This window comes from Setaria italica, chromosome I (genome assembly GCF_000263155.2).
Source record: "Setaria italica strain Yugu1 chromosome I, Setaria_italica_v2.0, whole genome shotgun sequence".
NCBI lineage: Eukaryota > Viridiplantae > Streptophyta > Magnoliopsida > Poales > Poaceae > Setaria > Setaria italica.
This window is the reverse complement of record NC_028450.1, coordinates 30240965-30253413: the sequence shown is the minus strand read 5'-3', so window position 1 is coordinate 30253413 and position 12449 is coordinate 30240965. Positions and strand designations below refer to the sequence as shown.

General features: G+C 43.8%; 2 protein-coding genes and 1 long non-coding RNA gene across 3 annotated transcripts; 1 reads left to right on the top strand and 2 right to left on the bottom strand.

Annotated features, from left to right (window-relative positions):
* Positions 1–3548: 3548 nt before the first annotated feature.
* LOC101761134 (B-box zinc finger protein 25) lies at positions 3549–5073 on the top strand. The gene is made up of 3 exons (XM_004952972.4): positions 3549–4024; positions 4147–4479; positions 4571–5073. The coding sequence occupies exons 1-3, from the start codon at positions 3842–3844 to the stop codon at positions 4832–4834; spliced, it is 780 nt and encodes a 259-aa protein (XP_004953029.1). The 5' UTR covers positions 3549–3841; the 3' UTR covers positions 4835–5073.
* A 57-nt stretch (positions 5074–5130) lies between these two features.
* LOC101760446 (tRNA (guanine(37)-N1)-methyltransferase) lies at positions 5131–9876 on the bottom strand. The gene is made up of 11 exons (XM_004952970.4): positions 9687–9876; positions 9451–9548; positions 9027–9131; positions 8673–8735; positions 8518–8591; positions 7585–8107; positions 7402–7488; positions 7098–7247; positions 6559–6665; positions 6359–6433; positions 5131–5651 (listed from the first exon to the last, which is right to left on the bottom strand). The coding sequence occupies exons 1-11, from the start codon at positions 9788–9790 to the stop codon at positions 5571–5573; spliced, it is 1467 nt and encodes a 488-aa protein (XP_004953027.1). The 5' UTR covers positions 9791–9876; the 3' UTR covers positions 5131–5570.
* Positions 9877–11431: 1555 nt separating this feature from the next.
* LOC111255813 lies at positions 11432–12387 on the bottom strand. The gene is made up of 2 exons (XR_002675812.1): positions 12285–12387; positions 11432–12198 (listed from the first exon to the last, which is right to left on the bottom strand). It is a non-coding gene; the product is annotated as an uncharacterized LOC111255813 (long non-coding RNA).
* Positions 12388–12449: the final 62 nt, after the last annotated feature.

Genomic DNA, 12449 nt, shown 5'->3' with positions numbered 1-12449 from the left:
GGAGGGCTTTGCTAGTGTAACTGACAGGTGGGGCTAATCTTGTGGGCCGTCGTTGTCAGTGTTCTGGGAACGTGCTCCGGTAATTTGGGCTAGATTTCAACAGTGACGGTTCCATGCGACCCAAGCCCATTATGGAAGCCCGGCCACGGCCAGCCACAAACCAAGTTGCAATTGGTTCTACTGGGCCAGTGGCTTGACACACACACACACACACCCTAGAAAGAGAAAAGAAATCCTAAAATTAAAGTAAATTTTATCCAAGAAAGAAGAGAAAACATTCGGCTAACATAAATTAAGAAGATAAAATATTCTCCTAAAAAATAGTGAAAAGAGTTCACCTCAAAAAAGGAAGAAAAAATGATCCTTAAAAATAAGTACGAATACTACTAAAATCCCTAAAAAGGGAGTAGGAAAGCAAACCATGGTGCTGAATGCATAAAAAATTATAATATAACCTGGTGCTCCGAACAAGCAAGTGATAAAATGTAGTACGACTCTCGTCTCGTGGTCAGTGTCTTAGACTCTTAGGCCAGTCTCCGCTGAAGTTTCGTGCTCACGTCACATCAGCAAAACTGCTGACTTGACAGGCTATTTATTTATAAGGAGAGAAGAGAGGGGAGTTTCATCCCATGATATGAGGAGAGAGGAGAGGGAAGTTTCATCCTACGAAATCCACTTGACACAGTTACCAAGTCTCATGAAATCCAATAAAACTTGCACTGAGCATGTTATTGTTTCATGGCATGACACATTTTATCATAAGGCATGCAAAATTAAATGCTTTAGGCTACCTGTGAAACTGTGCAATGAAACTATGCATTGAGAGTGACAGTTTCATTCAATTGAAAAGCAGACATGGCACTCTCGGTAGTTGTGCGATGAAACCCTACACTGAGACTGGTCTTAGTTGTAGGCCTACCACTGGGTATTCATACCCTCTCCCCAAATTCACACCCACTTTAATTGGGAAGGGTACGGGTAGAAAATTATAAAGCCATTAGAAATGGGGAGGGAGGGTACAATTAATCAATTGGATATGTATATATATGTAGTACAAAATTAATTATCCATTGGATATGGGTAGGATTGGGGAGGGTAAGGACAGATAATAATTATTTGGATATGGGTGTGAATTAAAAGTGAGTTTGCCTACATAATTATTTTGATTTGGGTGTGAATAAAAAGTGGGTTTGCCCACACCCTCCCAGTGGCAGGCCTACTTAGTTGCATGCACCGTTTCATCATATGAAAAATGAAGAGAAAACGATCCTATGGAACTATGGAAAATTGAAGAAACTTTGTAGGATTACATGCCCATAAGAAAATTTCCACGGAGCTATTTGGAAGAAATCATTAAGCCTCTCGGATCCCAATACAATTCCGGAACAACTTGTTCCGTGGGATTTCTAACTCGAGGCCAACCTCTTAGGAAACGCAAAATCTTTATGTGTCCATCTGTTTTCTTATTTATATGTTTTTCTCATTTTATCCAAACGGCCTCCTGCACTTGGCACGTTCGTCTGCTGGGCTCAAACAAAGCCGCCGCACCTGGTTGCCGAGCCACTGTTTCAGAGTTGTTCCCCCGATTGCACACTTTCTATCTCGCGCCGACTAAGGGGGCGTTTTCTTCCCGTGTCTTATTTTTAGCACGTGTCACATCGAATGTTTAGATACTAATTAGGAGTAGTAAACGTAGACTATTTACAAAACCAATTACATAAGTGGAATTTAAACCGCGAGACGAATCTATTAAGCCTAATTAAGCCTAATTAATCCATCATTAGCAAATATTTACTGTAGCAACACATTGTCAAATCATGGACTAATTAGGCTTAATAGATTCGTCTCGCCGTTTAGATTCGTCTTATGTAATGGGTTTTGTAAATAGTCTACGTTTAATACTTCTAATTAGTATCTAAACATTCGATGTGACGGGTGCTAAAGTTTAGCAAGTGGAAGAAAACAGGCTCTAATCCTCTGTTCCTGCAAACTCGCATAGTTGCACGTAAGCCTTTCTGCACTTCAGTCAACAGGAAAAAGGCCATCAAATCAAAAGAAACACGGTCGGCATTCCATAATCCACGGTCCTCTCCACATCATCACCAGTTCATCGGATGTCAGAAGTAGTGCGGAGTCGGATGTCAGAAATAGTGCGGAGTCGGCTTACGTGTAGCTCTACACAGACTATTGGCTACGGTTGACAATTGCACATGCATGCAATATATTCTAGTGTGTTGAATGAGCCAACCACAGAATAAGATGATACCTCGTACCTTATAAGCTATAAAAATTACGTATAGATCTTGGAATCGATTTGTACCGTGTTAAACTTGATAGATTAGTCGGACATCCTATTATAAGCATCGGATAATCCGCGTTCAATTATCGGATAATCCATATTTATCGGATTTTGCTATATCATATCCTACCCTGCATCTGCATATAATTGGATTCGGATTATCCATATCCACATGAATATAAGAAACTCTTCTCCGTATCCACAAAATTCGGATTTGGATAGGGTCAGATGCAGAAATTATCCTCACCACTTTCACCCCTACTTGCGTGTCAATCAAACCATTAAATCGTTCCTGAGCAAGGTTAGACAAGGAGTAGCAAGGTACCAAGCAGCCCCATAATCTCTCAAGACGTTTATACGTTGTGCGTGCATAAATAGAGATGAGTATTTGTGGGTGTTTGTAAGATTATGCTACAAGATATATTAATGAATACAGAAAATGTCTTACCTGCCTACTTCTCCTACATCTGTAGACAAGAGAAACGAAACTCCAAATGTGCGAGAAACTGACCTAACGGTGCAGTAACAACGTTATAATTTTCTCCAACTCGCCGTGTCACGCTCTCCCCACTTGGGCGCCGCATTAGAATAAGAACAGTGATGGTGTGGCACAGTTGCAGCCTTTAGCTTTACCGAACTAACATCTGGGACCTCTGCAGAAAAACCCCATCCACAAGCTGAGAGCAACTTGGCATTGCGGAATGATGCTAATGTGCTCACGACCTTTTCCGAGGGAAACGGGGGGCTTTTTTTCCGTTGACGTAGGTGCTTTATCTAACAAACTAACTGCTTGTTCGGCAAACAAATGCAAGTCCACAACCCTTTTGATGCCTATGGAAAATAACAGATGAGAGCAATCCAAAACATACATGTACTGTCTAGAAAAGAAATAGCATGGATAAATGTGTAGAACAAACGAAAGTATGAATTTGTCCACCAAAACGTTCTGGATATATGGACAAGCATGCTAGCTAGCGGCTACATCCATTCAGGTCACCCGGATTCATGTGAACAAAATTGTTGTGGCCGAGACATTTCCGAGCGAAAGTATGACCACCTACACAACTCAGCTACTGTCACTAGTTCTACGTTCTCTTTCGCAGAAAAGGAACACAAAAAATACCAGTTTTTCGTGATGCCCTTCTAGCACATGCCCGGCCGGAAGCTCCTTTACGACCACGAGTTCCTCCGGATTTTTATAATATGATAAAATACGGCGATCTCGTCCGAGTCAGCAGATCAAATCAAATCAAAATCAGCGCGTCCATGCGTGCTCCGGCATGGCTACACTTCACGAGGGGGGCGACGAGCCGGGCGCCCGTGGCCACAAGTCTCCCCGGCGAGTCCTCCACCACAAGCTCCCGCGGCAGCTCACTGATTGCTTCTCGATTGCGTTGCGTGCTCGAGCTGGCGGGTTATATGCGCCACTCGTCGCCCGCTGGATCTCCCCTCCCCTCGATCCCTTTGCCTCCTCTTCTTCATTATCTTCTTCGTCTTCGTGCGTCCCTTGGCTAGGTGAGGGTGAGTGCGGTTGGAGGGGCCATGAAGATCCAGTGCGACGCGTGCGAGGGCGCGGCGGCCACGGTGGTGTGCTGCGCCGACGAGGCGGCGCTGTGCGCGCGTTGCGACGTCGAAATCCACGCCGCCAACAAGCTCGCCAGCAAGCACCAGCGCCTCCCGCTCGAGGCGCTCTCCGCCAGGCTCCCCCGCTGCGACGTCTGCCAGGTACGCCGCCCTCATCACCGATTCGCCATGCTAGCTAGGAGGAGCTAGGCCTAGGCCATGGACACGCGCACGCACGCGTCGCCTGCCTGACACGTCATCAACGCTTGTTGTTGTTGTTGCAGGAGAAGGCGGCCTTCATCTTCTGCGTGGAGGACCGGGCGCTCTTCTGCCGGGACTGCGACGAGCCCATCCACGTCCCCGGCACGCTCTCGGGCAACCACCAGCGCTACCTCGCCACCGGCATCCGCGTCGGCGCCGCCTCCACCTGCAGCGCCGGCGGCTGCGACGCCCACGACTCCGACCACCACGCCCCGCCCAAGGCCACCGTCGAGCCGCCGCCGCAGCCCGCCGTCTCCGCCGAGGCGCAGCAGGTGCCCTCGCCGCCGCAGTTCCTGCCGCAGGGCTGGGCCGTCGACGAGCTCCTCCAGTTCTCCGACTACGAGTCCGGCGACAAGGCAAGACGCTAGCACAAACCTCCTGTCCGCCATGTCCAAGAACACGCGCTCCGGGTTTCCCCATCTCACGGTCTCGTGTGTGTTCTTGCAGCTGCAGAAGGAGTCGCCGCTCGGGTTCAAGGAGCTCGAGTGGTTCGCCGACATCGACCTCTTCCACGACCAGGCGGCGCCCAAGGCCGGCAGGACGTTGGCAGAGGTCCCGGAGCTCTTCGGATCCCAGGCGGCCAGCGACGCGGCGTACTACAGGCCGAGCAAAGCCGCTGGCGCAGGTGCTGGAGTGCGCCAGAGCAAGAAGGCTAGGATCGAGGTCACCGACGACGAGGAGGATTACCTCATCGTCCCTGATCTTGGCTGAAAGAAAGAGCGCGAGCGTTTTGTTTCTTCTCATGTGATGATGTCGTATACCAGAAGAATACTACTGTGTACAAGCTAGTGTCATGTGTTGTGCACTTGTGCATCTGACTGTAGTATTTGCTCAATTGTGAACGTGATAATCCTAGCCACTTTGTTGCTATGCTAGTGCCAGTCTGAGAGACACTATGATGTTTTTAATATAGCATTTGTCTCAAAAACAGTCGAGACACTTCCACTGAAGGAAAAGAGACCACAAGGGACAGGTCATGCATTTTGGATACTAATATAGCATCTGAATTCTGACCAAATTCTCTTCAAATCATGAATAAAACAAGGGGGAAATTTACACATCTTGCATGCTAATATTTTTAAAAGTTCTGAGCAGATCTTTTACATGGCCAAAAAACCCTCTCTTGAATCCTGATAAGCTTTAGAGTCAAGATGAGGCGAAGAAACAAATCCTTGCAAAAACAGCGTGACCGTGCGGCACCATACTTCTGAATCAGATGGTGCTACTACCAACGTCTTGATTCCATAGGCCATGACTATATGAAAGGTGATCACCAAAGCATCAGAAATAACCTGTTAAATCCCTCTTCACTATGAAATGGTGATTCAGATCTATCTACAACAGCTAACCCCAGAATTACGAGCCAGGGTTCCAGTTTCTTTAGTAATCCTCCAAAAAATGCAGGTAGAACAGTTAAAACTTCTGCAGCACAGTATGGCGGCGTCTACTAGGCAACTGATTGAATGTGATTTTCAGTGTCATCCTTCAGACACTCCATGGGTAGCTTGAAGCTTAAACAATACATGGCCTGCAACAAATGTCAAACATAAAAGTAATGGTCACAACAAATCCATGCCACTGTGCCAACTTATTGAAACTAAAATGATCTTAAACAGCTCAATGTCGATCATGTCTGATACAGCCAAATCTAAGTGACTTTCCTAGTGTTTCTTAAGTAAAAAATATATATTTTCATCAGGCTCGCCAACAAAAAGATAAAGCATCTCCACTGCTTGCCAACTTCCCAGATTCGCTAGAAACAAGGTAAAGAGTTTATTCTGTATCACTCATTGATGCAAAGTTACCATTACCAGAGGCACAGTGAGGATCGACAACATAACAAAAAAAAAAACTTGATCTAAGTTCTAAGTCCCAAGGAAAGCTCATTTTCTCCAATCTATTTTATTCCCTTCGCCTTGGAATAAATGCCACTGTTCGTGAATACCCTTCACTATGAGGAATTATAGTACTCCCTCCTTTTCAAATATATGATGTTTAGGACAAGCTAATTAGTTCATTTGTGAACTAATTAACCTGTCCTAAACATCATATAATTAAAAATGGAGGGAGTATTAATTTTGGGCCTTATATTTGGTCAAAACCTCAAATTTTGTTGGGCCTTATATTTGGTCAAAACCTCAAATTTTGGGTCAAGGTCATAGCTTAAATTCAACAAAACAGAAAAGTGTGTATCTAGTCTTGGAGACAAGTAGCCTGAATAAGCACAGCGTATACCTTGTTTGGTGCAACATCACGAACCCTATGGAATATCGGCTCTGCTATCTTAGCATTCAATTTATTCTGTGCTTCCTGAGTAGGGGAAAAGAGATTATGTTAAAATGAAAGTGCAAATACCTGAGTAAGTACAGGTGGTCCATAATGACAAGTAAACAATGTATCACATCTGAGTAATTATCAAATAGGGGTGAACTTACAGATAGTATTGATTCCTCAGATTCAGTTGATCGGATGAAACAATAACAGTGTATCCAAGGTAGCGATCCTGTCCAGTGTTTCTTTTGGACAAGACCATCAAAACAGTCTGCAGAAAGGTCCATATATCATGAACAACAAAATTCAGAGGAACTGAAGCTACCCAATAATGAAGACTGAATGCACAAAATATTTTTTTTCCAAATGGTGACTACATAAAGTATGAAGTTCTCCTAGAAGAGTTTGCCTCAAGTGATGTAACTCAACTGCAGACCAGTCATTTAACGCGAATTTACAATGTCTCAGCTCTATGTTTTGGATTTACAAGCAGGGAATATGCCTATATGACATTTAAAGACAGGTAATGTAGTTGAAGTCCATGAGCACTAGATTGAAAAGAGGGGCAAGTTTGCTGTCCAAAGTTGTCATAAATGGATATTGCTAAATTAGTTGCTATAACATGCTAAAAAGCCAATGGCCACGATTTGATGCTATAATCAAATTACAATGGAAAAGCTTAATGTGGAGGATAAAGCATTACCAAGGAATTGCAGAGCAGAAGCTGGTAGATTCATCAGGACATGATCAATGTGCTCCCACGGCTTTGTTGGTGGCGGTCCTGATCCTTTTACTCTCTTGTTGTTTCTTTGTTTTGTTTGACTAGCATCTCCATCTTGGCAATCAGGTTCACCTATAAGAGACATCAAGTAGAAATAAGTTGAATCAGAAATCTGGCACTCATACAGTAGTTGAAAATAAGTTTTCCTGGTTACGCAAAACTTTGAACTTCAAACATATAACAGACCTCTTTACAAGTTTACTACTGTACTTACTAGAGACATTACCTTCTTTTGAAGTTTGTTGTCGCTTTTTGGCAGTAGTGCTTGCCAGAGAGGAGTCATTTGCACTGTTTTGACCGTCCTTTTGAACATCTAGAAAAAAGTTAGGAAACAATAGAGTTAGTGTTGTGGAGGAGCGCAAAAAATCAGTACACAGGAGAATACAAATTGCAGGGAAAAAAAGGGCACCATTGTGATTTCCATTCGAAGATGAATATTCATTAGCAGGGACCCCTCCTTCAGGATAGCATTCATCAGCAGCAACTTGAGAGTCTGATCTAGTTTCTGAACCAGGCACACTCATCAAACTTTTCATGAACACCCTAGCATCCATGTTATAGGAGAATATATAGTCCTCCACCTTGTTAATCTTTGCATTTGTTCTTAGATAATGAACGCTGTCTGGATTCAAGTCATTTGCATACACAATACATCCTTTCTGAGCAGCCGGGATAGAAAATGGACCTATGCCAGCAAACATGTCACATATAACGTCTCCTTTCTTGAAAAGGGAAACCAATCTGATGTGCTCATGCTCAAGTCTTGAATTCCAGTAGACCAAACCATAATCAAGCCTGAATGTTGCACCATATTGTTTAACTTCAGTAACCATGTCGTTTTTCCCAGCTAAGATCTCAAACTTTGGGACTCTAAATTCATTTGTAATTGTCCCAACTTTATTCACCACTGTCTGAATCCTTGGATAATTTTTCTGCATATAGACATGAATGTAAATGCTTAGTGGATATGGAATGTTTTATGATGTTTTCAAATATTCTGATCATTTAACCAATAAAACAGAGAAGGTGGGCAGCAACAATTTCATTTATGTTAATGAGATTCTCTAATGTTTCCATTGCTAACTGCTCACAGTATCACTTTGTTTAAACCTACTTTCATGTCAATTGCAAGGTCCCAACCAACCAACAGTGAGGAGGAAGATGAATTGACTATATTTTCAAATATGTATAAGATGATCTACAGAACTGGCAAGTTTATATATAAACCTCTCCATTTTCATGCCAAAATTCTATGGGTTCTGCATGCACTTGCGCTGAGAGACAAAGAGTCAAAGAATGTAGAAATTGAACAGGTTATTCAGAAAGAGAAGGACGTGCTTACATCATAGATAACCTTTGCTATGACATCTTTATATGGTAGCAAGTCATCAGATATGTTCAGATGTGCAACATGACCTGCACTTATCATACAAACAAATTTTAGTGACGAGATCACACCAAAATGGAAGAAAGCATCATAAAGTTTAGTATACTTAACAATTGTCTCAAACGAAGAGGGTACCTCCACTCCAGCAGGGAGGATTTGCTTCAGAATATGATCTGTTTGAAATAAAAAGCATTGATCAAACCCGTGATGTTAAGAGATTAAAAAGGGTTAAACTGGCTTGTCAACTTAAAAGCTTGCAAGTATACAGGGAAAATGTTAAAATCAGTGGTAATGCAGGCAATAATGTGTGGAATGTGATGTTCTGTTTCAGTCAAGAAGACTTCTAACTTTTATGCAGAGTTGATAGAATAACAAAATATGGAAAATGGTATGGCACCATAAAATAGCAAAATACTAAAATATAACAGAAACCAGATCATTAAGATAAAAAATGACAAACTGACCTGCACTCCAGTATGAATAACCAAGGGTCAATGCATAAGGTACAACATCAACATTGCATAGTTGCTTCAATGAATCATGCATCTGCTGTGGCATGTCAGACAAATCTACACACCAAATACAATGGATGTTAACATGAGCATTCCCCTGACTGAGGCAAGAGCAAGTACCAACATTAATATGGACAAGTTATCCTTTGAGATGGAGAGACTAATCAGGACAGCAGATTATGCTACTCAATGGAGCCACTGGATCAGTTCCAAATAACCCTAAAGATTAATGAAATAATGGCATGAAAGGCTACTCCGACATGATTGGTAACTTGGCGCTAACAATGTTTGCTTAGTTCTAAAAGTACAATTTGGGCCCCATTCTAAAATTTTCCAAAATCACAATCGACAGGCTCCACCTCAAGAGTCAACATACCGGGCTTCTGAATCCTCTCTGACAGCACGACGAGCCGGTTCTTGTCGCTCTCGGGGTCCTCAACGACAGGCTTCACCCGTGGCTTGTCCAGTAGATAACTAAAATCACAGATGAGGAGAGAAACTCAGTTGCCAAACGCAACGGATACTACAGCTAATTCATCTGTTCGTTTCTCCTGCTCTAAGATTAGTTGGACTGAACCCAGAACCCTAGACCAAGGGAGAAGCATTAGTTACCCGGAGCGGAGAAGACGGGTGACGGCGGAAGCGAGCTCGCGGGGGATGCGGAGTGCCCACAGCTCCAGCCGCTGCTCGAACTTGCTCTCGTCCAGCTTCTCCATGGCCTCTCTCTCTCCCCGAGCAGGAGTTGTAGGGTTTTCGCCGCCGGGGGAGGAACTCTCAGGAGACGGCGAGCGTGGTGGACGACGTGGGGGCCGGAGTCTCGGTGATTAATGGGCCGACACATGCTCGCTTTCGGCCCGCCCAGATCAATTCAAACGTCCACGGGCTTTGTGGTGTAGAAATGGCCTTTTGGGTATCCAATTCTACAGTTACTTGTACGGCTTCCGGAAGCCAGTTAGCGGCCCGTTCGCTTCAGCTTATAAGCCGGCTGAAAAGCTGAAACGGCTGATTTATTGTGAGAGTAAAACACTGTTTGGTTGCTGAAACGGCTTCCGATGCTTTGAGATTCGTACAACGAATATTAACCGTCCGATCTAACCCAGCTTCTCTTCTCTATCACTGCCTCCACCACCACGCACCGCCTCCAGCTCTCGCGTCTCCCCGCGCCGCCGGGCTCCGTGCGGCTCGACCGGCTGCTGGGTTCACCGCCGCCCTGCGCGCGGCTTGGTCCACCACCACCGCTACGCACCATCGCCGGAGCCGGAGCTGTGAGCTGCCGACGTCGCCAGAGAAGATGATGCTACTTGATTTTTTTTTAAAATGTTGAACCATATTTGGATAAATGTTGAATACATTTGCTTGAGCTGTTGAAATAGATTTCTCAAAATGCTGAAGGTAGCATGATACAAAATGTTGATCTATAGTTCTTGAAAATTGTTGAATTTGCTATTTTCGAATGTTGAACTATTATTCAGAAAATGTTGAAATCTGTATGTTGAATTTACAACTTTAATTGGGTCTAATGGGCTTTAAAACCATAAAGCTTATCTAGCTTCCGTTAGCTATACAGGAGCCCCCGGCGGTGCCCGGGCGGGCCTCGGTTCCTATTTCCGAGGTGATTTTGAATTACAAATCGCAGGATAATGCTTTCATTGAGACCATTCAACGCATGCACACAACATATTCCATCTCTTCATCGCGCGCGTCCCAAATCTCACCGACTCAAATTACGAACACTACAATCTGTATATACTGGATTTGTAAGGTTTGCACTTCGCTCGGTTATCAACGAGGAGTTTTGTACTTCGCTTGGTTGTCAACGAGGAGAGCTAATTTTATTCGTTCTGGAGACAGTACACTTCAGTTATTTTCACTAGTAGTTCAACACATGACGCGCAATTGGCATTACTCAGAGAAGGTTTGTGTCAATAAAAGTGCCAAAACTTGACATGATTTTACTTCTTCTCCCTGCTTACCTGGGCGAGAGGCTACAAGAATCCTAGTATCGTATTAGCATTCGTCATCTGTTGCCGATCATGCTTCGTTTGTCTCCCCGCGTGCTTGACCCCGAGCGTCGCCAGGGCGTCTCCGCCAGCGCCGTGAGCGTGAGCGTTTGGTTGGTGGTATGGAAGAAGTTGCCTTTTCTTAGTAATCGTCGTTTTACTATTTCTTCTCATTTCTCAAGATGAATAACAGGGATAGCACAATTAAGTTCGTTTTGGGTCGCATGTTTAACCAAACTTGTGAAACAATTACTCAATTCAGGATGAATTTGACCAAAGCTTGATGATACATAATTACTTCAAACATCTAAGTATGACCCAGCATTGTATCCATTTCACATCTGCATGAATTCGACACAAGTTCAATGATGCTTTCATTACTTCATTCAAACATCCATGTCAAAGTTTGAAGTACGCTGCCAAGCAGCAGGCTATGATTTACTGGTCGTATAGAGAATTGAAGACCTGATCGATGCAGCTAGTTCAGGTAATCATTTTTTGTTGAAGTTACCTAGTTCCAGTGTTAACTTTAGTTGCTCCAAACTAATCCATCGTTTGTGATTTTCTGTATGCTAAATAGATTTCGCAGCCAAACAAACACAACTGCAAAGCTGAATCGAGCTCTATGGAGCAGGAGAAAGAATGAGCCAACCGAAAGGGCCCAGAAATTTAAATCAATTCGCTCATGTATTTATTCATAAAAAAGAAGATTCGATACAGAACAATCAACTACGACAACCGAGGCATGATTATGCATCGAATGTTTCCAAAATTCCTCCGCGAGATCATAAGAAGCTTCCCTCACGGACGAGATCTCGGATTCATCCCTATCGCAAACGAAGAAATTGCCACAAAACATGGCGAAGTTTTGGGACAGAGTGCGTTTGCTTTGCTCAACGAAAAAATGTCTCAGAAACCAACACTGGTTAACAATCTTTGAACTGGAAAGAAGGCATGTGCCAACCGAAAGGGCCCAGAAAATCACCGAGGTGTCAGATCCAGGTGAGTTGAAGCTGGCTTGGGGTTCAATCTCGCAAGATGGCAGGATGTTTGCCGACTGCCTGGACCGGATTTCAGTATCGAGGTCCAAACAAGAAGCTAATCTTGCGAATCTCAAACGAATTCTGTACAAATCAACAAGAAACCATAACTATAGCAAACTAGCCTTTAAACCAAACGATTGCCAAGAACCTAAGAGAGAAACACGAACCCCGCAGCAAACGCTAACAAAGATGAAAGAAATCGAAACGGAGGAAAACACTAAACAGTAAACACCCATGGAAACCGTAACCAAGACGGCGGATGGAGCACAGGAGAGGCGGCGCACATCCGGAGCTGCCGGAAGTCGATATTTATATGCAAACGGAAACGAGAT

Bases quoted from the DNA above. Each gene is read 5' to 3' on its own strand.
- LOC101761134 (XM_004952972.4), top strand. From the start codon at position 3,842: ATGAAGATCCAGTGCGACGCGTGCGAGGGCGCGGCGGCCACGGTGGTG. The intron at 4,025-4,146 runs GTACGCCGCCCT...TTGTTGTTGCAG, and splicing joins CCCGCTGCGACGTCTGCCAG to GAGAAGGCGGCCTTCATCTT. The intron at 4,480-4,570 runs GCAAGACGCTAG...GTGTTCTTGCAG, and splicing joins ACTACGAGTCCGGCGACAAG to CTGCAGAAGGAGTCGCCGCT.
- LOC101760446 (XM_004952970.4), bottom strand. From the start codon at position 9,790: ATGGAGAAGCTGGACGAGAGCAAGTTCGAGCAGCGGCTGGAGCTGTGG. The intron at 8,736-9,026 runs GTCAGTTTGTCA...TATTTCAAACAG, and splicing joins TTATTCATACTGGAGTGCAG to ATCATATTCTGAAGCAAATC. The intron at 5,652-6,358 runs GTATACGCTGTG...CATTTGTTGCAG, and splicing joins GTGATGTTGCACCAAACAAG to GCCATGTATTGTTTAAGCTT.